At 55.5% G+C, this 24,425-nt stretch overlaps 1 protein-coding gene across 1 annotated transcript in view; it reads right to left on the bottom strand.

Moving 5' to 3' along the window:
* Positions 1 to 1,591: 1,591 nt before the first annotated feature.
* QSOX1 (quiescin sulfhydryl oxidase 1) overlaps positions 1,592 to 24,425 on the bottom strand; it is a 37,649-nt gene continuing 14,815 nt past the window's right edge. The window contains exons 3-12 of the mRNA XM_074961055.1: positions 24,147 to 24,195; positions 23,572 to 23,674; positions 21,221 to 21,311; positions 19,247 to 19,392; positions 16,421 to 16,555; positions 14,176 to 14,305; positions 9,468 to 9,590; positions 9,161 to 9,308; positions 7,887 to 8,063; positions 1,592 to 6,441 (exon numbers count right to left, since the gene is read on the bottom strand). Coding sequence (XP_074817156.1) covers positions 5,516 to 6,441; positions 7,887 to 8,063; positions 9,161 to 9,308; positions 9,468 to 9,590; positions 14,176 to 14,305; positions 16,421 to 16,555; positions 19,247 to 19,392; positions 21,221 to 21,311; positions 23,572 to 23,674; positions 24,147 to 24,195 — 2,028 coding nt within the window. The 3' untranslated portion in view covers positions 1,592 to 5,515. The remainder of the gene's footprint in view (positions 6,442 to 7,886; positions 8,064 to 9,160; positions 9,309 to 9,467; positions 9,591 to 14,175; positions 14,306 to 16,420; positions 16,556 to 19,246; positions 19,393 to 21,220; positions 21,312 to 23,571; positions 23,675 to 24,146; positions 24,196 to 24,425) is intronic.

The raw sequence follows: 24,425 nt of genomic DNA, 5'->3' as shown, positions 1-24,425 counted from the left end.
GCCCCACCAGCTCAACGGACACAGGGCCATGAACAGCAGGCAACCAGGTGTGGCCCCGACAGCCCCCTAAAGTAGAATCAAGCTGGCAACAGGTGAATGGCTCCATAATCCATTAATAATCCTCTCCCCTTTCTCATTCCCTGCTCATCAAGGACCAAAGACACCTGCGTGCTAGTCTCATATTCAGGAGAACCAACTGCAACAGCCAACCTACTGCTCCAATATCAGGGCAGCACTGCGAGCACCTGGCAGCCAGGGAGACTAACTAGAAACGGCCAGGTGAGGTGCCTGTGCTTAGTTCAGTGCTGCTGGGATGCTAAGGGCTGGAGAGCAAAGGGCATCCGAGTGCCTTGGGCTCGTCTCCAGCCAACCAGGATGGAACTCTGAAAACAGCTGAGCCATCCTCTCTCTGCCAGGCCAGGCTAAGTGATACAAAGCTTCTGCTGGATTCAAACCAGGCAACAGGGAGGGAAAGGAAGGCTATTCCTGGCCCTTCCCGGGTGGAGTTAGTGCATGGGGGAAATAGGACTTTAAATTCCTTTGGGACAGAACATGGTGCATGGGGGCAGAGGGGAGCAGAGCATGGTGGGGGGGGGCAGGAATCAAAGGCTATGCTCCTTGTAAAAGGGTTACTACTTTAGATGACAAATGATGCAGCGTGGTGCCTGGCTTTGAGCGAAGGCTTGGGTAGGGAGGGCCGATGCACTGGAGGATCCTGCACAGACAGAGGAGATGTAGAGATGTGCATGGATTTCTTTTGACAGAGGGGAATCAGAAGTCTTTCCTCAGACCCCCACCCCCAAGCCAAGAAGGTTGTCAGTAGCACACATGCACTAGGGATGCAAAAAGAGGTGGTCAGAGGGCCAGGAGGGGGCTAGTGGAAGGAGGCCAGGAACAGGAGGCACAAGGAGAGGTGAGGTGGAGAAGAGATGAGTAAAAAGGGCATGAAGGAAAAGTGGGTTGGTCCCTAGCCCACTCAGCTCCTTGGCTGGCCCCACTGGAGTTCAGCAGTGAGGGTCACGTCCTGTGTTGCTGTTCTGCATCACAGCAGTTCAGACCCACACTCAACACACTTTAGACACACGTGATCCAACGCAGCAGAACATTTATTAGCAAAAATAATTTATTCCAATAACACAAGCAGCCACCGCGTTCAGAGACCCCAGTTCCTTCTGCCACAGCAGCCTGGCATCAGAAACAGAGCACAAACCAACCACCACTTTGAAAGTGAAGAAAATGAAACCAAACCAACCTCTTGTGACAACTACAGAAAAATATTTCTCCTCCTCCCATCCTGGAGCAGAGCATTCCACAGACCTCAGCCTGGGGGCAACACACTGAGGTAAAGGTCTGGGTTGGGGCAAGCCGCTCTGCCCCTTACAGCAGACTGGCTGAGATAGATAATGATGCAGCACCCCTCTCCCTTCCCAAAGGAATCTGTTCTCTCCAGTGACACACAAAGACCCATAATGTCAGGCAACATGGAAGGGCACGTGTGACCCCATCATGTGATGTCAGAATTCCTTTGAGTGGCTATTTTCCATCCACAGACACCAGCTCATCAAGGACCAGGCATGCAGCAAGCCACTCCAGAGGCTTGAGGGATGCCCATTAGTAGCTCTGAGTGGGCTAGCATAGCTCCTCACGGGCACAGTCCTGGGAGGCTCAGATACATTCCAAGCCCCATCCAAAATCCAGCAGCTCAGCAAGCTGGTCCCCCAGCTCCAGCCTGTAGATGGCAAAAGGAAGGTAACCTAGTGAAAATCAGGGAGGAATCCACAGGTGATCTCAGAGCCAATGTTTTGTAGCTCAGGAGTCCAGATTTTTTAAAAGGCACATTTCGGAAAGGAACAAAGAACTTATCTATCCCACTCTCGGCTTTAGAAACATCCCGGCAGGCTTAGGTCAGATCCATCAGGACAGCACAAGCCCAGGGAAGGGAGAGCCACAGGAGCCTCACCACTCCCAAAAGCAAGTCCAGGCTACACTGGAAGAAGCAGAGAGGCTCAGGGCAGGAGATGTTCTCAAGCACCAAGTAGGGGATGGGGAGAGTGATCATAGGTTGCTCCCCCCCCACCCCATATTCCAGTGCAGTCCCCATTTCCAGGCACCAGTCCCTCCCCAGTTTGGGGATGCAAAAAGAAAAACAAAAAAAGGGGGGGGGGGAGATGATAAAAACCTAGCTCTTGTCCACAGGGGGGCAGGCTGGCTGCCACCCATCGTTGCTGTAGGAGCCCCACCAGTGGTGGTGTGAGTACAGATCGGCCGCTAGCATTTTAACAGCTATCTGACCTGGGTTAGATGCCACAGGGGCAGAAGCACAGGCAGCCAATCTACATTGGCTTTCTGGCTGGCGATGGAGCACAAAACCACAGCACAGACAAGGCCTTAGAGCAAACCCAGCAGGTCCCTTAGGGCAAGGTTTGCAAAGGTGACCAGTGATTTCAGATGCTAAACTGGACATGCCTTGAAAGGGGCGGGATTTTCAGCCTGTGACAGTCAGGCCCTTTCGAGGCCTCTCAAGCAGGCTGAACAAAATCCCTGGTCACTTTTGAAAAGCTTGGTCCTAACTTGTAACTAGTTGGATGCACCCTTCAAAGAAAGCCTATGGGTACCTGGGGTTACTTGGATGGTACCAGGAGCTATGTTCAGAACAATCAAAAAGAAATGCTCCTTCACCCACTGGGCAGCCAGCTTCTGGATCCCACCAGCCCAAAGGTCATTTGCATAGTGCTAGACAGTCCCTGCCCTGCAGACCTCACTCAAAACAATGCACAAACCAAAGGACAGGATGGGAAGCCACAAAGAGCTGGTGAATGACTGGGGATAAGTTAAGCAACTCTTGCAGTGCCATGATTTCAATTAGGATTCCCTTTCCTCAGCTCAACGGTGACTCCAGTACAATGGGTTTCATAGAAAGGTTGAACAAAGTGACAAGCATCTGCAGGCCGGTGAGGTGCGCTAACACCAGGGGTCAGAGATCAAATGCTCCGGGCTGATGGTGCTCACTATACAAGGATGTGGGCGGGGATATTCCCAGTACTGAACAAGCACCCAGGTGCATCTGAGTGCTGGGATTGCGAGACCAAAACACAGCACCCAAATGCGTGGCCGGGAACCCTAATGGAGGCGCCCATACGTGCATGCTGAAGCAGGTGGGAACAGAGTGGGGTAATGGAGCAGCACAAGACTTCCTGGTATGTTCTATGGCTTTTTATTGTACAAGGGGAATTTGGCTCTAAGGCTGGCCCCACCCAGGGTGCCAAAAGGAAGAGTTCCAGTTTCCTCCCAGTTTCATAAACACTATAATGTGGGGGGGGGGGGGGGGAGAGGAGAGACGGGCAAAACTCCCCACCTCCTCCCACTTCTAATGTTAAAGCATGAGGATAGCAGCAAATCTGCCTGACAGACTTTCAGAGAGATGACGCGTTGGCCCGAGCATGTCCCCAGCAGGTGAAACACAGCACAGGCTGACACAGAACCCTGCCAGCACTAATACCCTCCTCCCCCACACCCATACTCAGGAGAAGGCTGGGGACAGCCTCAACCACATGACAGGCCAAGGTGGCACAGAATTAGATGCTCCAGCAGAAAGGTCTGTGGTCAGACCAAGGGTCCATGTCCTTTCCCACCCACCTCTGTGCCCAAGCGTGCTCTGGGCTGCAGGGAGGCTGGATGTAACAGCTGTTCTCAGTTAACACAGCAACTCCTCCCCTGCAAGCCCTGAACTTCAGAAGCCAGATGCCAATTGGTGAGTCTGACCCCTGTGGCCATTTCTCTCGGTCTCTCTCACGAATGCAGAGCCAGCATAGGAGCAACCCAAGAGTGTGGAGCAGGTGGTATTTCAAGATAGGATTGAGATGCATTAGTCTAAGGAGCGCAGTGGCTCGTGACACAAATAGTACATGGGGCGGGGGGGGAGGGGGGAGTGTTTCAGGTCAGGATTAAGGTGAACTGGCTTAACTCTGGCTACACAACTTCCTCAGCACCTGTCTGTGTTACGCATATCTCTAGCCAGTGGCACCGCAGTCCCTTATTTGGGGGGGGGGGGTGTCACCTACACCGAGCATAGTGCAAGAGCACCTTGGGGTGAATGGATTAGTGATCCTGGCCTACAAGAGTGAAGGAATCATCTAGCAAAGGGAAAGTTCTGCACCCTCTGGGGCAGCCTGGGCGCTTGGGGCTGGATTCACCTTCACCACGGTGCAGCAGGAAACAGTACCAGGGCATGCAGCTGTGCTATTCCCTCTACTAGCCTTGCACCCCTGGGCCCTCACTGCTCCTGGAACTTAGGGGGCAGCCTCTGACAGATCAGGTTTTCACTCTTTCCCTGCCCTCCCGCTGCAACTCAGGATGAGAACTCGCAGAGCAGGACTGACACGTAGGCGGGAAAGCCCACTACTGCAGTGGCGATGGGTGTGCCAGCTCTCACAGCATCCCCTAACCCTGACCACGTCTAGAGACAAGTGATGAGTGTCGCATCTGAGCCCATTCAACCCTTTCCTTCTCTGCTGAGAGCGCTAAGGGTGCAGTTACTGCTGGGGGCTTTCTGTGGCGGGGATCCCGCTGCGCTAGGAGCTGCACTCAACCCCCCTGCATGGAACAGCTGCCAGACGGCAATCGCCACTGAGCCGAGATGGACTAGAGATGGGGGCAGAGGCTGTGCAGTACCCCTACACCATCCTGGCCCCCTACTCAGTGGTACCAGTTGGTCTGTCTGACCGGTGGGAATTTGGAAAGGAGTCTGATCTAACTCTTGGCCCAACCGATCGCAAAACACAAGAAGCATTAGTGACCCCACAGCGATCTGATCCTTCCACCGCCCAACGCCTATATTAACTAAACCTGGCTGTCCCAATTCCCCCTCCTCCCCAGCCCCAACTCTAGTGGTTTAACCCCAAAGGGCTAGTTCTACATGGGGAAAACTGATAGCGTAGCTGGAGCTGTAGTGCAGGCCTGGTGTGCGCTGAAGAGGTTTTGAACCCAGTTCAGCAAGAACAGGTCTGGCCACTTTCTACGCTGCAGCTCTAGCTCGCTTTCAGAGGGGTGGTAAGTTGCGCCCAGGGCAGATAAATCAGCCCAGAGAGACACGACTGATCAAAGGCAAACTGCTCACAGCCCCAGACCAGAAAGGAGGCCCCCCCAGTCCTTATTAATGGCTGAGCTACTGTAAGCAGGGAGGCAGCTAGAACTCCCCCCCACCTCTCCCAGTTCACTCCATCCTCCAGCCCTCCACCCCGACCCGAGAGCAGCTCCGCTCGAGGTCTCTGAGGAGCTCAGGTGGCTTGGTAAGGCTCTTGGATCCCTGAAGAACACCCTGCCACATCTATCTGATGGGCGGCCCCATGTCCGTGCAGCCAGCAGTGGTGAGATCCAGAAACCGTCCAGCTGCACCCACTGCCCTAGCAACCCTGGTGGAGAAAGTCTGATGCTTCTCCAGCCACAGAGCCCCGGAAGGAATCGTTTGCACTTGCCCTGTACCATCACCCCCACCCCGCCAGCACCCTCGCCAGCCTCAAGCCGTGGGGAAGCCGGGGCGGCCCTTGCGGAGCCTCGTGCGCATGCGGAAGAAAGTGTACATGCCCAGCAGGCACATGGAGGAGAGGAAGTATAGGACGATGCACAGGCTGAGGTCCAGGCGGGAGAAGCCCACTCCCAGCATGCGGAACCAATGGTTCCTCCTCAGGGCGTCCCCTTCGTCTTCCTCCAGGGCCCCGATGAGCTGCTTGGAGCCCCGCCCCCGCCGCCTCAAGCGCTCCCAGGCCGCGGCATAGTCAAAGTCCTGGTGGCTGTCGTCCGCCAGCAGCAGCGGGATGGTGTCCCTCTTGCTCAGCCGCCACCGCTTGTTGGCCGCCACGGCTGCAGCCTTCAGGGCTTTGCTCTTGTAGTGCAGCTCACTGAAGGAGTCCAGGTCCACAATGTCCTCCTCCAGCTCCTGCGTCTTGGGGTTCATCCGGACGATGCTTGGTTTCCGTGGCCCTGAGGAGCCTCGTCTCTCCGAGCCACCCACCTCCATTCCCACCCCTGCGGCCTCTGGTTCCCCTGGTCTCCTTTCTTCTCCTTCGTCCTCCTCCTCCTCCCCTCTCCCGTTATCCCCTCTCTCCTCCTCCTCCCCTCTCCCGTTATCCCCTCTCTCCTCCTCCTCCCCTCTCCCGTTATCCCCTCTCTCTTCCCCCTCAGCCTCTCCTCTCTCTTCCCCCTCACCCATGGCCCTCTCTCCAGCTCCCTCCTTTGCATCCCGGCTGTGCCTGACCACCAGCACCATCTCAGGCTCCGTGTAGTCTAAGATGATGTTGGCCGGGGAGAAGTGGGCCTTGAGGAAGCGCAGCACGGCTGCCTCGTCCCACACGTGGCGCCTGTTGACCACGCCATGACACAGAGGGCACAGGTCTGGGGGAGGCCACTGCAGCTTGGGGAATTCAGGGTCCTCTGTCTCGGTACCTGGATAAGTCAGATGGAACAAAGGCCTCAGACACAGTCCCACCAGGGGCTCCAGCAGCAGGACGATCCCAGTACAATAACCACAGCATTTAACACCCTCCCCCTAAGCCCTGAAGGAAGGGGAGTAGACTTTGTGCCTTACAGATCTTACAGACACACCCCAAACCTGCCCAAAGACCTCCAGCCTTAGCCTGCTTGCCCCTTGCTAGTGTGATACTCTCAGCAAGGGGCGCAGTTCCAGAGGGGTCTGCACATCACCCTGACTTGGAGGTCATGCACAACTCGCCTGCAGGAGCAGCTCGGCTTGGTCACGTGCCCTTCAGCCATCCTGGGGGTCAGGGAGCGGGCGTGTAAGAAACCCCAGCCTACCCTAGTGCCAAGAACAGGCTCTCGTAGCCAAGAGCTGCAGCCCTTGGAAACTTGGGAGTCTCCTCTCTGCCCCCTTGCCCCGCAAATGACCAACCGGAGCAGGGACAGTCACCCCACAATGGGACGAATGCTGGCAGGTTCCCCCAGGCTTCAATGGGCTCTGCCCTCTCCCTGGCAGAGAGTCCCTGGGTGTCAGCCCGGGCCACATCCTTGGACCCTGGGGGTTCCAGGTGAATGCTGTGAGCTGGAGTGGAGGGTGCTATGCCCCCCTGCCAGGGGAGGCTGCACCGACAAGCAGGAAGTCATTCCCTGCTTCCTTCCCCTGCCCGGCCACTCTTGCTCCCTCTTCCTTCTCAGCTGCCAGCTGCTTTCGTCCCAGCTCCCCTGAATTTTGCTCTACAGGGGGAGGGGCAGCATCTGCATGCGAATGGAGCATTTGGAGAATCATCTTGGGAAGAGGGTCCTCCCAGGGCACGTGGCAGCTTTTAAAGCCCCCTGTGGGAAGCCGGATAAGATTTAACTGCTTCTCTGGGGCAGTCTCTGGCTCAGCACCACCAGCTGCCTGTTCCCTTCACCTCGGGGGTCTGCGATCCCTCCCCACGGCCTTCCACCAGACCCCTGCCAGGCTGCAGAGTTAACCCGTGGCTGCCCGCCTCCTGCTTTCAAAGGAGAAATGAATGAACAAAGCCGGCCCGTGGCGTGCAGGCAGAGCGCTCTCACAGCTCCCTGTGCCCCAGGCTTTGCCCTTCAGCCCAGCTTCCCCTGGGGTTATCAGCCTGTGAGGAGAGACGCCCCCTCACTGCGCAGTGGTGGCAGGCAGGGACGGCGTTATCGGGGAGCTGAGTCAGGCCCGGCCTGTGCTTTACAAGCCAAGGGACCAGCCGGCTCACAAGGTTCATCTCAAATTCCAAGCCCCCCCCTGCATTCAGCTGTCCCCATGACCCTGTCCCCCATCCCTCCTCAGATATGGCCAGAGGGTCTGGACCCTCTGCACTGGGGGCTAAATTCTCCCTCGGGCGCCTCGCACCCCTCCTTCCTTGGCCAACGCCAGACTCGCCAGCACGACCCCCCCTTACCTGCCAGTCGAGCGTTGACCCTGTTGTGTCTTGACCAAAGCCAGAGGACTGCCTTGTCCACGCTTCTCACTTTGTCCATGGACTCTGCTGCCATGCCCTCAAAGTGCTGAGCGCACTCCCGGCAGCCAAAGAAGGACCAGACGTAGCCGCGCATAGCGCCAAGGACCTCGAGCGGGCCTGGAGGGTGAGGCGAGACAGCTCAGCTGGGGAAACCCTGGCACACTCGGCTGGGGAAACCCTGGCGACTCAGAGAGGCACTGCGCCTGCCAGGTTCTTGCCAGAGTGCTAGCAATCCAAGGCCAGGTGGGTCCACAGGACCAGCCAGCTCAGGATCACAGCACCACGGAGCAGGGGGCCTCAGCTACCCTGAGAGGGCTCTGTGGGGCCCAGCACGGGGCTTTCAGTGGAGTGAGACACGCTTAGAGCATTCAGCCCCACCTGCACTGGGAGGTGCTGGCACAGCACCATGGGACACCACGGCACCATGAGCCAGGCTGGGCAAGGGAATCCTGAGGGAGACCAGCAGAGACGCCAAAGGCTGGCTCTGCAGTCGGACTTGTATGTCCTGTTTAAGACACATCCCCTGTGACCCAGCAGGCCATGGGGCTAGTGTTCAGCTGTCACTAGAGAGCCACACTACAGAAGAGCTAGATACTATTGTTGCTAGCTGTTGTCTGGTGCTCCCTGAGCCAGAGGGGCTGGCTGAGCTGAGACAGCAGCGCCCTTGGCCCTGGGGCAGGAGAGAGCGCCGTGCACAGCTGATTGACGATAAGGTGCTAAGATTCCACAAGGGAGCACGACCCCCTTAGCCGGCTGGGAAGCTCAGCACTCTGACCCACGCGTGGGAGAAGCGGCAGCCAGCCACCTGACATGAGAGCAGCAGAAGGTTCCTGCTGGGGGGATCCAGCAAGCCACAAGATACAGGCTTTAGATACAGGCACTAGGCATGCAAGGTGGGGTGAGAGGAGATTGGGGCATTACAATGGGCCACCTAGTCTGGGGCTTACCGACGTCCTGGCTACGGGGGATGGACGGAAGGGCTTTCCCAACCAGGGAGTACAACCCATCTAAAACCCCAGGACTGCCTTCAGCTTTCTGGCCTACGCCTACCTACCCTCTCCCCATCCCATTTCCCATGGAGCAGCAGCTCCCGGAAATTCCGAGCTACGGCCAAGGGGAGCTATCATGGTGATTCCCATACCCCTTTCTCTATGGTCAAGAGCTAGATCATCCAGCACATTCAAAGTGGGACATGCACAGGGTCACCTGTTTACCTGTGCCCAGCCTGCGGTACCTAGTCGCCTGCACTGTCAGGAGGTGGAAGAGGGTCCAGAGGGAGCAGGGGTAGCCTCGGAAATGAGGTTTGCTTCCCTGGCAACCCACCCACGTTATGTTGTTCGACAGCACTTCCGGGGCTTGACCCTGATGGGGAGAGAGACAGGCAGACAAAGAGTAAACCTCAGGACTAACACGGGAGGGCAGGGGAGGGAGAGCAGAAGGGGACTGAGAGAAAAGGATAGGGGAAAGCAAACACGTGCACATGCTGCAGGGCTAAAGGGAAATCATCTCTAAGTGACCCACCTCTTTTCTGTTGGTCAAGACCCGCTCCAAGGCACTGTAGGGAATCCTTGATTCTCTCATGTTCCTCAGCCACCTGTCCACAGAGCGCAGGAAGTTCTGGACAAAGGGGCGGCCAGGAAAATACTGCGGCAAGAACAGAGAGAGGAGGAAATACATTTAACGACAAAAGCCTTGCTACCCATTATGGCTGACGTGAACCCAGGCGCGAGAGACATTTCTGCTTTGATTCCAAGGGACATTTTGAGACCTTTACTGAGCATGCAGGCTAATAGGACACAAATCATCCTACAGCGATAAAGTCAGGTTTTTAGCAATACTATCATGTTCCCATATGCCCTTTGCTAGCCTCTCCCAGGTGGGAAATGGGGCGAGACCTGGATTGTGGACAACTCTCGGCGACTGCAATGCCAGCCTCTCCCAGCAGGAGTCACTACAGGGAATGGTGCAGGCGCACTGGTTGTGGGGAGCTCACAGCTACGCTAGTCTCAGGCTGTCCAGCTTGGTATGAAGCCTCCCCCCGCAACAATCCAAGCAGCCAGCACTGGGAAGCCCTTTCATTTGTATTCAAGCTGCCACCATTGTGAATAAGTCAGCCCTGTGGGCCAAGAGCCAAGATCCAAATCTCGATCGTAACTCCAAATAGTCTCCGAGGAACACGAAAAGCTACTTTGACAATAAGTCAACACAAATCCGATTAGTATCAGTACTTTAAAACCGCAAGCGCTTCAGGGAGGGGGGGAGCGAGTGATGGGGAGGGAGGGTGGGGAGACCCACCTCAGGGACAAACACAAAGAGAGGAGACAGTGTAGGTGGGTAAAACCAGGAGCAGGGGACCCAGGAAAGTGCAGGGGGAATGAAAGAAAAAGGGTCTAGCCTCCATGGACACCCCGTTATGCTAGACAATAAACAAACACAGGGAACTGACATTTCTGATGGGGAGCCCCACCCCCAATCTCCTTTCAAAGGCTCCTGTAGGATACTGGAGATTTGGGGTGAAGTTTAGCAGGTGACCCGTTTTAAAATAAAGGCTTCTCTCCCCGCAGGCCTACACGTCTTTGGGAAACGCGAGATTTAAGGATCAGAGTGGACATGCAGAGAAGGCAAATTCCCTGCAACTGTCAGGAATGTGGGAATCCTGGTGACATTGCTCCGTCTAGTGGCCTAAATCTGAAAGAACACTTTGCACTGAGCACAAAACTGTTTCCTCTAGACTATGGTACACACCCAATCACCAGAGGAGGAGGCAGAAGGGAGAGAGGTTGCAAGAGAATCATTCCCCTCCCCATCTATACCTCCACACACACCCATTCCCCTTCCCCCCCACCCCACCCCCCATTCCCCTCCCTACCCACACACCCATTCCCCTTCCCTCGCACCCACACCCCATTCCATCCACACCCACCCACACTCCATTCCCCTCCCCATCCACACCCGCATCCCATTCCATCCACACACACATACCAATTCCCCTCCCCATCTATACCTTCACACACATACACACACACACACACTCCTCTTCCCCTCCCCACCCACATCCCATACACATCCACCCCATTCCCATCCCCCGCCCCCAACATCTCTGAGCTTTGCAGGGAGGGAGGGAGGTTGGTTGGTGAACTGGGTTCCTTGTGCTATTTCAGTCTTGGACTCTGTTCCCTGCATCTGAACAGCTTTGTCTCCTAATCTGGAGCTGACATTACCAGAGCTGCCTGACACCAAATGCATTTCACAGTATAGACTGGTCCCCTGAAGCTTTCAGAGCCTGGGGGACTGGTGTAGCAACCCCCACACCCCCGACACACACATACACACACACACACACACAGCCGCCCTTCAGCTGTCTGAGGGTTGAACACAGCCTGCACTCTCCTGGGGGATTGTATTTTGAATGGGAAGGTGGCAGGGTGGGGTATTCATTTAACAAAACCTTCCGCGCTCAGGAAAGTGAGGGAGACTGAGAGCAACAGCTAAAGCCAGGCCGCAAGCAGGCTAGGTGTTAAGCAGGCTTCAGCACAGCCATGCCAAAGCACCTCAGACCTGACTCACATGGCCACTGGCTATTCTCGTCCTGCCCTCCTGACACACTCCTTCCAATGCACCTCAGTCCTGCCCCGCACCATCCCCTGCTAGTCTAACTTCTGGTCCCTTCACAGGCACAGCCTGCCAGTTTTGTTAATCAGGCAGCAGCTGGGCAATTAGGAAAAAAGTAATAAGGGTCTAAGCTGAGAACCCAAGACTCATTGCACTAGTGACCCACATTTAGATGAATAGATTTTAAGGCAACAAGGGACCATTACAACCATTTATCTGACCTCCTGCATAGCACTGGCCACAGAACCACACCCAGTAATCTCTGCATCAAGCCCAAAACTTGAGTTTGAGCTAGAGCATCTCCTTTAGAAACACATCCAGTCTCGATTTAAAGGCTTCAAAGTGATGGAGAATCTACCCTGTTCCCAGATAAGATGTTCCAGTGGTGAATCACCTTCATTTCCAGTCTGCATGTGTTTAGTTTCTGACCATTGGATCTCATCAGCCCTTTTTCTGCTTCATTAAAGAACCATCTATGATCAGAAATGTCTTCCTCAGATAGGCACTGACTCCGGGGCTGGCGCACCCACGGGAAAAAAATGGCGGGTGCTGAGCACTCACTGGCAGCCCCGCTACCAGCACCTCCCCCAGTGCCTCCTGCCCGCCGGGGGGCCCTGCCGATCAATGCTTCCCCCTCCCTTCCAGTGCCTACAACAGATCAGCTGTTTTGTGGCATCAGGAGGCGCTGGGGGGAGGAGTGAGGGCACAGAGTGCTCAGGGGAGGAACTGGGTGGGGCAGAAAGAGGCAGGGAAGAGGAGGGGCGGGGTGGAAAGAAGCAGGGTGGGGATGGGGCCTTGTGGGAAGGGGTAGAGTTGGGGCAGGGCCTGGGTGGAGCCAGGGGGAGCATCCCCCTGCAGATTAGAAACTCGGCGCCTATGCTTCCTCATCTCTTAGACCAGGGGAGGGCAAACCACGGCCCACGGACTGGATTTGGACCATCAGGGCTTGCAATCCGGCTTGCGGGATTGCCAGCCCTGTGGTGCAGCGGGGCTAAGGCAGGCTCCCTGTCTGCCCTGGCCCCATGCCACTCCCAGAAACAGCAGGCACCACGTCCCTGCGGCCCCTGGGTCGGGGGAGAAGGGTTCTGTGCGCTGCCATCACCTGCAGGCACCACCCCCTGCAGCTCCCATTGGCCAGGAACAGGGAACTGCAGCCAATGGGCGCTTCGAGGGTGGTACCCGCAGGCAAGGGCAGCGCATGACAGAGCCGCCTGCCCCACCCCACCCCCAGGAGCCACTACTGGACATGCTGGCCACATCCAGAATTCAGGGAGCCTGCCTTAGCCCTGCTGCACGCCGCTGCCACTCCGGAGCCAGTCGAGGTAAGTGGCGCCGGGCTGCATCTCAACCCCCAGCCTTGAGCCCCCTCCCGCACTCTGCACCCCCTCCTGCACCCCAACTTCCTGCCCCAGTCCTACATTCATGGCCCTGCATGCAATTTCCCCACCCAGATGTGGCCCTCGGGCCAAAAAGTTTGCCCACCCCTGTTTTAGACCATGATCAAGTCACCTCTCAGCCCTCTCATGGAGAAACTAAGACTGAGCTTACATCTCTCACTATAAGGCACATCTTCTAGACCCTGAATTATTCCAGCAACTATTTTTGGAACCCTTTCCAGTTTTTCAAATCAAACCCAAGTTTCCAAAGGAAATGGACTCATGTGCAAGCCCAAGGAGTCCTGACGGAGACTGCACATTTAGAAGAGGTCCTTAGTGGTCCCTTGCTACAACAATCGCATTGCATCCCACGTGAGGAGAGTTCTTTCATCCTGTGGAAGAGGATTTCCAAAGGTAAGTTCTGGAGGATTGTATAGGACACAATATACGGCCACCAAGCCACATATCTGCCATAGCAAAGCAGAGGTGCCCACGACACTTCAAAGCCGCTCACTGCAGAGGGCATTGCTGTGTGTGTATTTACCGGTGCAGCCAACGCAGATGCTTAAGGTAGAGGTGGGAGCAGGAGGAAAGAAGTTGCATCAAGGTGGGTGGGGAGAAGAACCAGCCACAGAGGTGCCATCTTGCTGGAGGTTCAGGGGGAAGTGGCTATGGTGAATGGCTGAGCATGGGTGGACGGGGTTTCCAAAGGTGTGGTTCATGTCTAGGCTCAATGTGATTGGCCACGTCACCAGCGAAGGTTTGGGAAGGGCACATATAATTTTCATGCCCAGCCTAGGGGACGATGCAATTCCTATTTCCCATTTATCTAAACAAAGGCCCCGTATTCACAACTAGGGCTCAAGCGGAGTTAGGGACTGAGGCCAAGCAGCCATAACTGAGGGGGTTTGTTAGCGTTCGCCTCAGGCAGAGCTGCGCTCGAGCCAGCCACAGTATTGTCATAAGGGCTGCTACGCAGGCTGGAATGCGGGGTATGCAAACGGCATGGAGACAGGCTTCCCTGGAGCCCTGTTCAAGCAGAGCGTGTGAGGGGATATGCCCAGCTTCATTCACTACAGGATTCATTACCAGCCTGCCGCTCCTCCAATCCATCCGAAGGGGAGGCCCAGTGACTGCCACAGTGGCAAGTGAGGCCCCAGCAAAAGCCCCGCATCTGCTTTCAGCATGAGGGGGCTACAGACCGCCAGGCCTTGCCTGGCTGATGACTCCCTAGCGCTCACCTTGGCCAGCACTGCCACAAAGTCTTTCAGGGCCCTCACGCGCTCTCCCGTTAGGACAGAGAACCGGGCCACCTCTACCCGCAGGGCATAGTGCAGCGCGGACTCCAGGTCAGCCATGTACACCTTCGAGCTGGAGAATGGGGGAGAAAAACAAGGCGTTAACAACCAGCTGAGCCTGCCTGCAGAAAGGGAGCCCTTCGCCCCTGCTCCAGTGAGGGACCTCAGCTGTATCCCCCCAGGATCCGCCTGGGAGGAGATGACCTCTCATTACAGCTGCGAGTCCTGGCCCCTTCTCCCACAAGGGGATGACAGAATTCAGTCATGACCTGCAGTCTGGCTTCATCCCCAGAGAGGCCAAGGTTAACTCAGTCTCCAGCTTCATTCAGCCCTCAGAGGGCCCTCTGCATGGCGCTCACCCCAGTGGGGCTAGGGTTGAAGACGCCTGCTCTCTTTATTTTGCAGCAGCAAGAGAAGCAACAATGGTTGTGTTTTACACCACTCCTCAGGTCCCCACATCACAGCAACACCAACAGCAAAGGGCCTGCCAATCCACAGCTAAAGCAAAGGAGGGACAGCATGTAGATAGAAACGGGGGGTGGGGGGGGGCAGGCGGGGAAGAGAATACACCAGGACCCCAACATGGTACAGACGCCAGCAGGATGCACCCCACCACAGAGCCTGCAGGCCTCCTCTGGGGGGAGAAAGGCAATGACCTCTTCCTTCCTGCAGCAGGGCAGGGGAACACCTCCAGCGTCCCTGGCCAGCGAGGTGGGCTAGGGGGAAGGGACGGGGCAAGGAGCAAGCAGCATGACCACATCTCTTCCTGCCGCTGACCCAGCTCACAGCCTCACCCTCCAAGCATAAGCCCCCTGCGGTTCCTGGGGAGCAGCAGCCCAGACCCACCAGTGCCAAGGCCCTTACGCTAAACTCAAACAGCAGCAGCCTGGGGCACAGGGAGCCTGTCCCTCATTGTGGGGCTCTGGGGAGAGTCACCTCAGTATTTGGGCTTTGGTCATAACTTACTGCAGAGCGAAGCAGAGCCCTGGAACCATCTCGGCTACTTACAGAGCCCCACTAAGACAGGTTATCACCTCCACCCTCCCCTGTGCCCCGGACTGTCCCAGACACAGGTGATCCTGTGTCTCAGCAACCCCTGGGTGGCCATCATCTTCATCTGTCCCAATGCCAATGCTCCCCAGAGCCAGGGAATTCAGGACAAGAGCCGCTTGTTCTGGATTCAATCCCCAGTTCATACCGGCACCTCAGTAATGCCTGAACTCAGAGCCAGGTTCTTCACTGCTCTCCACCGACCTGGGGTGCGAGATCACAAGCTGCCACCGTGGCCTGCGAGCACTTTCTCCAGTCACCCTGCCCTGCGTCACCTCTCCTGCACTGCATTGTCTCTAGTCCCACCCAGCAGGGTAAAACAGGTGAGGCTTGCAGCACCGCCTGGATGTTGACTGGCCTCAGCTCTGCTGAACGGGGTATGCGTCCAAGAGCAAGTTCCAGAGTAGAAGGTCCCTCTGGAGAAAGCCCCAGCCTCCAGCTCCCACCCGTTCAAACCAGGGGGCCGTCAGCTCCACCGATCACCCCTGTTATGTAAGGGAAGGTGAGGACGACACTCTAGGATTTCATAGCCAATGCCTGAAGGTCCACTCATAAAAGGCAGCCAGTGCAGGCCATGGGAGCACAGCTACTTCACACGCCCTTGGGACCCAGCATTAATAAGCCGCAGGCCCATCCCATGCTAACTTCAGTGTCTGAATGGTGCCACCCCACACAGAGCACAGCGCATGGATCTCACCGCCAAGGGACAACAGCACAGAAAAGGGCAGGAAAGGCCCAGCCCCTCTCACCAGGCCCAGATGGCAAGAAGCTATTGCTGTCTGAGCATCCAGGAGCAGCTGAGAGCAACGAATGAATCCCGCCCCAAACAGCAATATGGTACCCACGCTCCTCCGGCTCTGCCACTTTGGCCAATTGCTTGCCCCGGCCTTGGCGTCATATCCATCATTTCACGCCTACCAAGCTACCCTCCTCCGACTGCCCATCCCTCTGCTCCCCTTGTCTACACACGCTCCTGCTGGCCAGGCCTTCTGGAGCCCCCCACAGGAAGCATCAAGTTCCCGATGCCGGTCATAATGCTGGAAGCCCAGAGCTTACCCAGCCAAGGGAATGGAGCGGGGGTGCATGGACAGACAGGAGCGGGGGTGCGTGGACAGACAGGAGAGTGGGACCTGCTCACCGGTCTGCAGGCCTCCACGGGGTGAGGGTCGACTTGATCGGCGTGTCTGGCGCGCTGGTCTGCGCGTAGGGGCCTCGCGTGACCCCAGGCAGCCTCCGTAGGAAGTAGGTGTAGAAGGATCGCGCCTCCATTTTCCTGTAGGGAAGGAAATGGGAACACGTGATAGAAGCCTCTTCCACTTGCACAGGGGGTCACCTTTTCACCCCCATTAACCTTTCTATCACCACGGACACAGCTGCCTGCGCCCCTGAGGTATGTCACACGCAGGCAGGAGGCCAGACATCTCCTTGGGGATGGACATCTCCTTGGGGATGGGAGTGGGGTTCCTGGCATAACAATGTGGGCTGTACCCATCTGCTTCCTCACTCCCATATACACCGGCAGGCCCCACATGCCCAGCGGGTCTCCTCGGGTGGGAGAGTAGCTGCACAGTTAGCCGTGTGGCCCCAGGGCGCCCCCAGCTGGTAGTGGCCTCGCTTGAATCACTAGCTCCCTGCTCCAGCTGCCTAGAAAGGGGACGAGGTTCTGTCCCTGACAAGGGCAGAGACATGCACATAAGCCAGGCCTGGAAGGGGAGGGGTTTGCCTCCTTGGTCTGCCTGGCCTGGAACTTCTACCTCTGGCGCTTCCCACTCCCTGTGCTCAGCCCACGTGCCACTCCTTACTGCTCCCTTTGCCTCTTTCATCCGTCCCCAGCTATGCCCCTCCGCTCGGCCCAGCCAAGCTCCCTGAGCACCCTGCCTGGTCTCCTTCCTAACATACAGCTGGAGCAGTCCTGCTGCCATCAGCCTGAGCCTGCTCCACACAGCCCCACTCCTCTCTTGGGCCTGCCCTCTCTGCAGGGCAGGGTCTCTGCTCTCTGCTCCTCCCACCACCTCTACAGACACATTCTCTACAGCCATCAGCATGTGCCCTGAAGCGTCTGACGAGGCAGAGCCAGCACCTCCTCTGACTGCCAAGACTGGGCACCCACTGGCTGCAGGGAGCGTCCCTAATGGGGGTCTGGCCAGGGGGAAGGGAGAGCACTGGAAACCAAACCATCTATATAAAGAGAACTCAGGTTCTGACTGGGCACCGCGTGCGTTCCAGGCCAGCTGGCATGAGGAAGGGCATGGCTCTCATGGGGATGGGCAGCCCCAGTTCACACAGCCATTCCCCCAGCTTCTCTCTATCCCTTGCAGCCTCTTCCTCGCCCTTCTGTGGGGAAATTCCCAGTTCTGCCAGTGTGGGTTTTACCCTCTTGGAATCAGTAACGCCCTTTAACCTGAGAGCTGGGGGTACGGATGCACTGGGATCTGTGCAGGATAAACCCAGCCTGGCAGCCAGGGGACTGTGGGAGGTTTTGCTGTCTCACAGGACAGCTTGGCAAGATGGACTGAGCAGGGGGTGGAATGCAGGACTCCCTACTTAACCCACACAGAATGAGCAAAGCTGTCAGGCTCTGAGAGAGGCAGCGGCAGGAAAGCCCAGGAGAGCCAACAGCGAGAAGCCATCGCTTTCCGCTCTTTTTTCACAGCCCGATGTTTGCCCGCAAGCAGATGGTGGAGAGACAGCATCGTCACAAGCAATTTTCCCCTCCACCAGCTCCGCAGCAAGGAAACAATGACTCTGCTCTTGGGTGAAGCTGGCATCATCAGAGAGCAGCCCTCCTCCTGTCAACCTGGCTCACCCCGTCCCCTGCATGCCAAGCAGCACAGACAAGCTTTGCAAATGCCATGCTTCCCACTAGGAAAGACTCCCTGCTTGGCTATTACCCAGGCAAGTGACCCCTCTCCACGACCCTTCCTAGGGAAGCCACAAGTGTCTGTTTGCCCCCTTGCCCCACCACACTCTTCCCTGAACTGCCAGCCTGACATCAATCATCCATCGAGGGTGTGAAGGCACCATCTGGCTGCTGTTACACATGCCATTCAGGAGCAGGAACCCACGAGAGGGGCTGAGTCCCGGTGCTATTGTTCTCTGCCAGCATTTCAGAACCAGCCATTGTCTGGTTCCTAATGAACTTTTCGCAATTAGAAAACCAAGAGGGAGGAGTGGAGTGGCTGACTGAGGCGGGGAGAAGGTCAGGGACAACTTGACTCCCTGCCAGATTTGCAAAGTCCACTGATGTATTCCCCAGCCAGCAAGACACCTGCAGGCTGGGCTGAGTTTAGAGGGGCTTTCAGCCGTTTCTAGCTGTAGCTTGTGGGGTAGTCCGGGGAGGAAAGCCACACACAGCATCACAAAGCCACATCTAGTGTCTCAACAAGGAGGAGCAGCCCAGAACAGGCAGGGAAGTTTGGAGATGGGCAGCTCCTGGACAGGAGCTGGCCTTATCTCTGTGGGATCTGCCCACCAGCACCAGGATTCACACCCCATCCCTTAGGGAAGGGTCCCATGGAGTTTAGCAGAGAACAATATTCTCTCGATAGACTATTTCGAGCCAGAACTCTCCGGCCAGGATAGGAGAGGAGCTGCCATAAAACCCTACGGGTTTTATCCCTATCAAACTCCACAGGATCTCTCTCTAAGGGCCATGGGTAGGGGGATCCACGCACAAGCACCAAGGTTCACACTCCCAGCCCCACAGTGCCAGAACTCTCCGGCCGGGATACGAGAGGAGCTGCCATAAAACCTTATGGGTTTTATCCCTATCAAACTCCACAGGATCTCTCTCTAAGGGCCATGGGCAGGGGGATCCGCGCACAAGCACAGAGGTTCACACTCCCAGCTTCAGTGCAGCTAATTCCCTCCATCATCAGCCCCACAGTGCCAGGATTCATCCTCCCACTGCTTAGGTACAGGGGGATCCACCACCACGTCTGGGTCGCAGCAGGGAAGGACTCACACAGGGATGCGGCTGAAGGTCCCGTTGTTGATGAGCAGGAAGCCGGAAGGGAAGGCAGTCACGCCATACTTCTTCACTAGCTCCTCCTCGCTGCTCAGCACTCTCCGGACAGCGACGTTCTCGTACTGCAGCATGTCCAGTGTCACCTGCAAGGCAGCGCGCTCCATGGGTTAGGCTAACTATGGAACAGAACGTTCCAGGGCCAAGCCCGCTTACAGCGGCTCTCTCCTCTGGGGGGTGGCGTGGGACGCTCACGGCTGCTCCAGCCCCAAGCTCTACCAGCAGGAGTCGGGACACAGCAATATCTAGCACTGAGGGAACACTTTACGCCTCCCAAACCATTGTACAAACATGGCCTGACCCTCACAACAGCCCCGAGAGGTGGAGAAGTAGGATCTCCATTTTACAGACAGGGAAGGGGAGTCACAGGGAGACTCAGTGACTGGCCCAGGTCAGTGGCAGAGCCAGGGCTAAGTTAAAAAAGGTGAACTTTCCCTGAATGAATGATGCCAGGAATTCCTGGCTCCCAGCTCTGCGCTTGACCCGCCAGACCATGCAGTTCTGGCTACAGGAAAGCTCACCACTACTTGAGCCTTAGCCTCACCTAACTGCAGCGCGTGGCACTTGATGGCTATGGAAACCGGAAGGGATATAAAGAGTCAAGGAACAATTAACATCTTTGTATACGAACTCCTCAGGGGCCCAGGGCGAGAAGCAGAACTCGCCTCTCCACCCATCTACTCAGACTGTAAGCTCTTTGGGGAAAGGGTCATCTTTTCACTACATGTACATACAGCGCATAATGGGGCCTGGCGACATGATGGGATTAAAATAGATCATTGTTGCGGCCACTGTTATACAGTTGCAACAAATCTTGTACAAAATGTGTCATGTGAGGTGTCAATGGAAAAGTTATGGCTTGCTGAATATGATTATCCTGTTTGTATGCATGTATCATTTTGGTGTCTGAAGTTATGAATACTGACTATGTACCAGTATTTTAAATGTGTTTGCTCCTGTGGAAAAACCCTCAAGGTTGTTAGTTTACATCCAGTCTGGTCAGCACATTGTGAATGGACTAGTCAAGTTGATGGCCCACTGAAGGACACTTGCCTCACACAACAGGCCATAGAAGAAGCTGAGGACGCATCAGCCAGAATATGGGTAATGGCTGCTCTGACTCATCGAAGCATGCAAGGACATGTCACTTGCTCCTGTGACCCTGAACTTCATCTTGTGCCTGGACTTTTCCACAAACTAAAACTGAGAGTTTTCCCTCCACATGGGAGAAAGTATAAATAACCCTGGTAGCCTCTCCCTTTTGCCTCTTTCCTACTCTGAACTATGGACTTACACTAACAGAAGCATTCCAACCAATGGACTGAGGACCTTCCAATCTTTTGGATGTTACCAGAGACTTTATAAGCCAGCAGTTTATTCTATCCCTGCTACAAACCTGATCCAAGAACTTTGCAATGAGTGTATGTATTTGATTCCTTTGACCATTTTTACTCTCACCCCTTTCTTTTCTCTTATAAATAAACCATTAGATATTAGATACTAAAGATTTGGCTACAGCGTGATTATTGGGTAAGATCTGAGTTATAAATTGACTTGGGTATGAGACTGGTCCTTTGGGATCAGAAGAACCCTTTGGTTGATTAAACTGGTTTTAAATAACCATTCATCATAAAGCCTAGTGTCTGGTGGTGAAACAAGGGCTGGGATACCTAAGGAGGCTGCATTTCTGGCTTCTGGTTAACCAGTATGGTGAGACAGAAGTTTACTTTTGTTACTGGTTTGGTATATCTTATGGAAGAATAACCACCAGTTTAGGAGTGAGTCTGGCCCATTTCTCAGCAGTTTGTCCTGAATCTGGCATCCTCAGCTGTGACCCACTGAGGCACGGTGACAGGCCACAACCCAACCTGGTGCTACAGGAATACAAATACTGAACCAAACAACAATGCCCACCTCTCTTCCCACAAAGGAGTCGTTCGTCTCGAAGATCAGTGCCAGGTACATGACATTGTTTGTTTGAAAGAACCCACGGATCTCCTCTATGCTACAGGAGAAAACAATGAGGCATTCTCAGTGACATGGAGTAAGCAGGTGAATGCACCAACCCCAGCAGCGCAGAACGTGCTCCCTGCCAGCACAGCGCACAGCAGCTTGGCAAAGGGTTGGGTGTTTGCCCTTCTCACACACAGCTGAACCCAGCTGGATTTGTTGCCCAGGTAGGTGGCTGAGATCAGCTCTGCTTATCCACTGTTCAATTCACATGGAGCTTGCCGGCCTGGTTTTCTGCTTCACTTCACTGGCTCTATGGTAATCTGCCAGGGTCAGCCAAGGAACAGGAGATGGGAGACTGTTTGTGGAAGGACTTGAGGTTAGAACCCTATCTAATGTGAAAGCCAGCATTGAGACTAGAGCCAGACCAGTTTAATCAGGACACAGATCGGGTCACATTAGAGACAGCCTGAACCCTAACTCTGAGCCCAACGCTCCTGCTCTTGGGGAGTGGGGTTTAAAATGAAACCCCCAATTTCCCCTGTGGGGCATCAGACGGTGGGGAGAGCCGGAACATGAGGTTGGAATGCTGGAGTTTGGCTGGGGTTCATTTCCCCATCCACACCTGTGGCATTTGATTAACTCTGCCTGTGGCTTCGCAGTTTTCACTCGGGGTGGGGGGGGGGAGGATAAGTGCCTACAGAGCATCAAGAGGTGCAGTAAATCCACCTTTGCCAAGGAGCAGCGCTGTGCATGGCACAGAGTTTGAAGCCGGGAGAGAGTAGGGGTACAGAGACGCATCTTTGGAAGGAGGCGGCCTTGCTGGGGGTGCAGGCTGGAATGCTCAGACAGTGGGGAGGAGAGGGTAGACAGACACCTGCAGCGTGGTGTCTAGCACCTGGTCAGGGGCTGTCCTCCTGCTCCTCCATTGAAATGTGGATGGGGATGGCTGGTGTGCAGCTCAAACCCTTTTGTTTTGTCCAGCCCAGCCAGGCCCAGCCCAGGTGACTCAGACCCAGGAAGAGCCAGGTCAGCCCCCTTCACAGGCACAGAGGAGAGCGCAAGGATGTGGTTACCCCGGAAGGGGTGTGTGTGTGTGCTCACACACTTCCCCCGGCAATCACCAGATGCAGATCTGAGGAGTTTCCTTTTCATCGCTGATCTGCAAGCTGCCTGTCTGACTTCACAGATCCATTTCTCCCTCCTGGTTTAACACCTTTCTCCACTGCCACCAGCATTAACAGGTTATAGCCACAGGGGCTTTCCAGCGGGTGCCCCGCACTGAACTGTACAGCAGAGTCCTGGCTGCTCTCTAGGTCTGGCAGGTAAGGCTAAACACTCCCGGATCTTACGCTAAACGGGCAAGACTCAAGCCAGGGCTTTCAGTCAGGGAGGAGCCAGAGGGCAGCAGTGACTCCAGGTTGCAGGGCAACTTTAAGATCTAAGGACATGGAGGAAGACCAGGGACAGCAGTGGGCACAGCACCTCTGTGTCACCAGTCATTCTCCCCCAGCCATGACGTGGACCATCAACTACCCCGCACACGTGCAGCCCAGGAGAAAGAACCCAGCCTCCTGCTCCAAACACTCAAGGGGCATCTGTTTGCTGTGGGCAGCACTAGGGCTCATCTGCCCTTCCCAGGCCGTCAGCAGATCTCATTCGATACAGCAGAGGGCACCGACACTTCCCCCATACAAGCAATACAGGGCATGTCCTTCCCCCGGTGACGAATAGGAACAGCCACCACAGCGGGGTTGTAGTTACAGGCAGGTGTATTAGATACGAATCATGGGAAAAAACCTTGCAGGTAATGGAACCGCCCCACACTGACAGCTCTGGATGCGTCACATGGGGAGATACACGAACGTTACCGAGGAGGCAACTCAAAATGTCTGTGCTCATTAATCCCTGGCTAAACAGCTGCCTGCCTCCTTTGGTCCACACGCTACTATCACAGTCACTCCAGTTAGTCGCTCTGGCACCAGGCCATCAGGTCTGCTCACACCTCTGCAGTGCATGTCACTGTCCTGAGAGTAACCAGGAGCCTCCTTGGGATCCCCTAGGCAAAGTCTCCAGCCCAACCCGCAGGAATTCAGTTCCACACAATGACAGGGACTGAACCAGGGCAGGCCCTTGAATAGAGTCATCATCCACATGCGGCAGAGGTCTCAGGGCAGGACTGCTACTGGAGGCCCGGTTAAGCATGAGTTCGTTCCTTGTCGTTTCTCTCACCCCAAGCCCCCTGAACACACAGTCACACACACACACACACACACACAGAGTTACATTCTGCTATTATGTCCCCCTCCAATAACCTGGCTGGTTCCAGTGGTGGACAGGCAGGTGGCCACGTCTCCTTGTGCATCTCCAGGTTGGTGATTATGCTCTGCCTCAGGTTCTGAATGCTGTCCCCAGGATCTGTAGGGGGAACAAAATACACAGAGCTCACCACCAAAGCACCATGCACAAAAAGCCAAGGACTGTACCCAAGGTAACAATGACCCATCCCAACCATGCTGGACCCCTGCAGCCATAGCAGTGTCACATGGAGACTGAGCACTACTGGACCATACTGTACAATATATCTCCAACCCACCCTGGCAGCCCCTCCAGTGGCTGGTTCGTGACGCATGGTAGAAACATCTCTTTTGCAAAGTTTGATATGCCTTATTCATTTATCCCCTGCCGGGAGATTCCCTGTCATGAGTCATCCTCCACCAACACCTCTTCCCCTCCCACCCTCACCTGGGGAAACCACTCGCTGACCACACCCTACTCTAGAATGCAGCAGGTGCGCAGGCCACAACGGAAAGGAAACCGCCACAGCACGGCGAATTCCAAAAGGGGAATCCAGCAAGGATTAAAGAGCCAGGAGGTTTTGGATACTCACAGAATATCTTCGTCCCGTCCTCAGGGCTCTTGGAGAAGGCCTTGAAAAACTGAAAAGAAACACAAGAGAAGAGTGTCTGCAGGAGCATCTGGAGAACATTTAACAACATTTATTGCAACCCACAGAGCACTGGTGCGGCTGCATGGACCAGTAGTTAAGGCATCAAACTGGGATTAAGGAGCTCTGTATTCTATTCCCAGCTCTACTACCAACTTGATGGATGATTTTGGGCCAATCACTGCCTTTCTCTGCCTCAGTTTCCCCATCTGTAAAATATTT

This window comes from Natator depressus, chromosome 8 (genome assembly GCF_965152275.1).
Source record: "Natator depressus isolate rNatDep1 chromosome 8, rNatDep2.hap1, whole genome shotgun sequence".
Taxonomy (NCBI): domain Eukaryota; kingdom Metazoa; phylum Chordata; order Testudines; family Cheloniidae; genus Natator; species Natator depressus.
The sequence above is the reverse complement of the archived record's forward strand: the minus strand, read 5'-3'. Positions and strand labels throughout refer to the sequence as shown.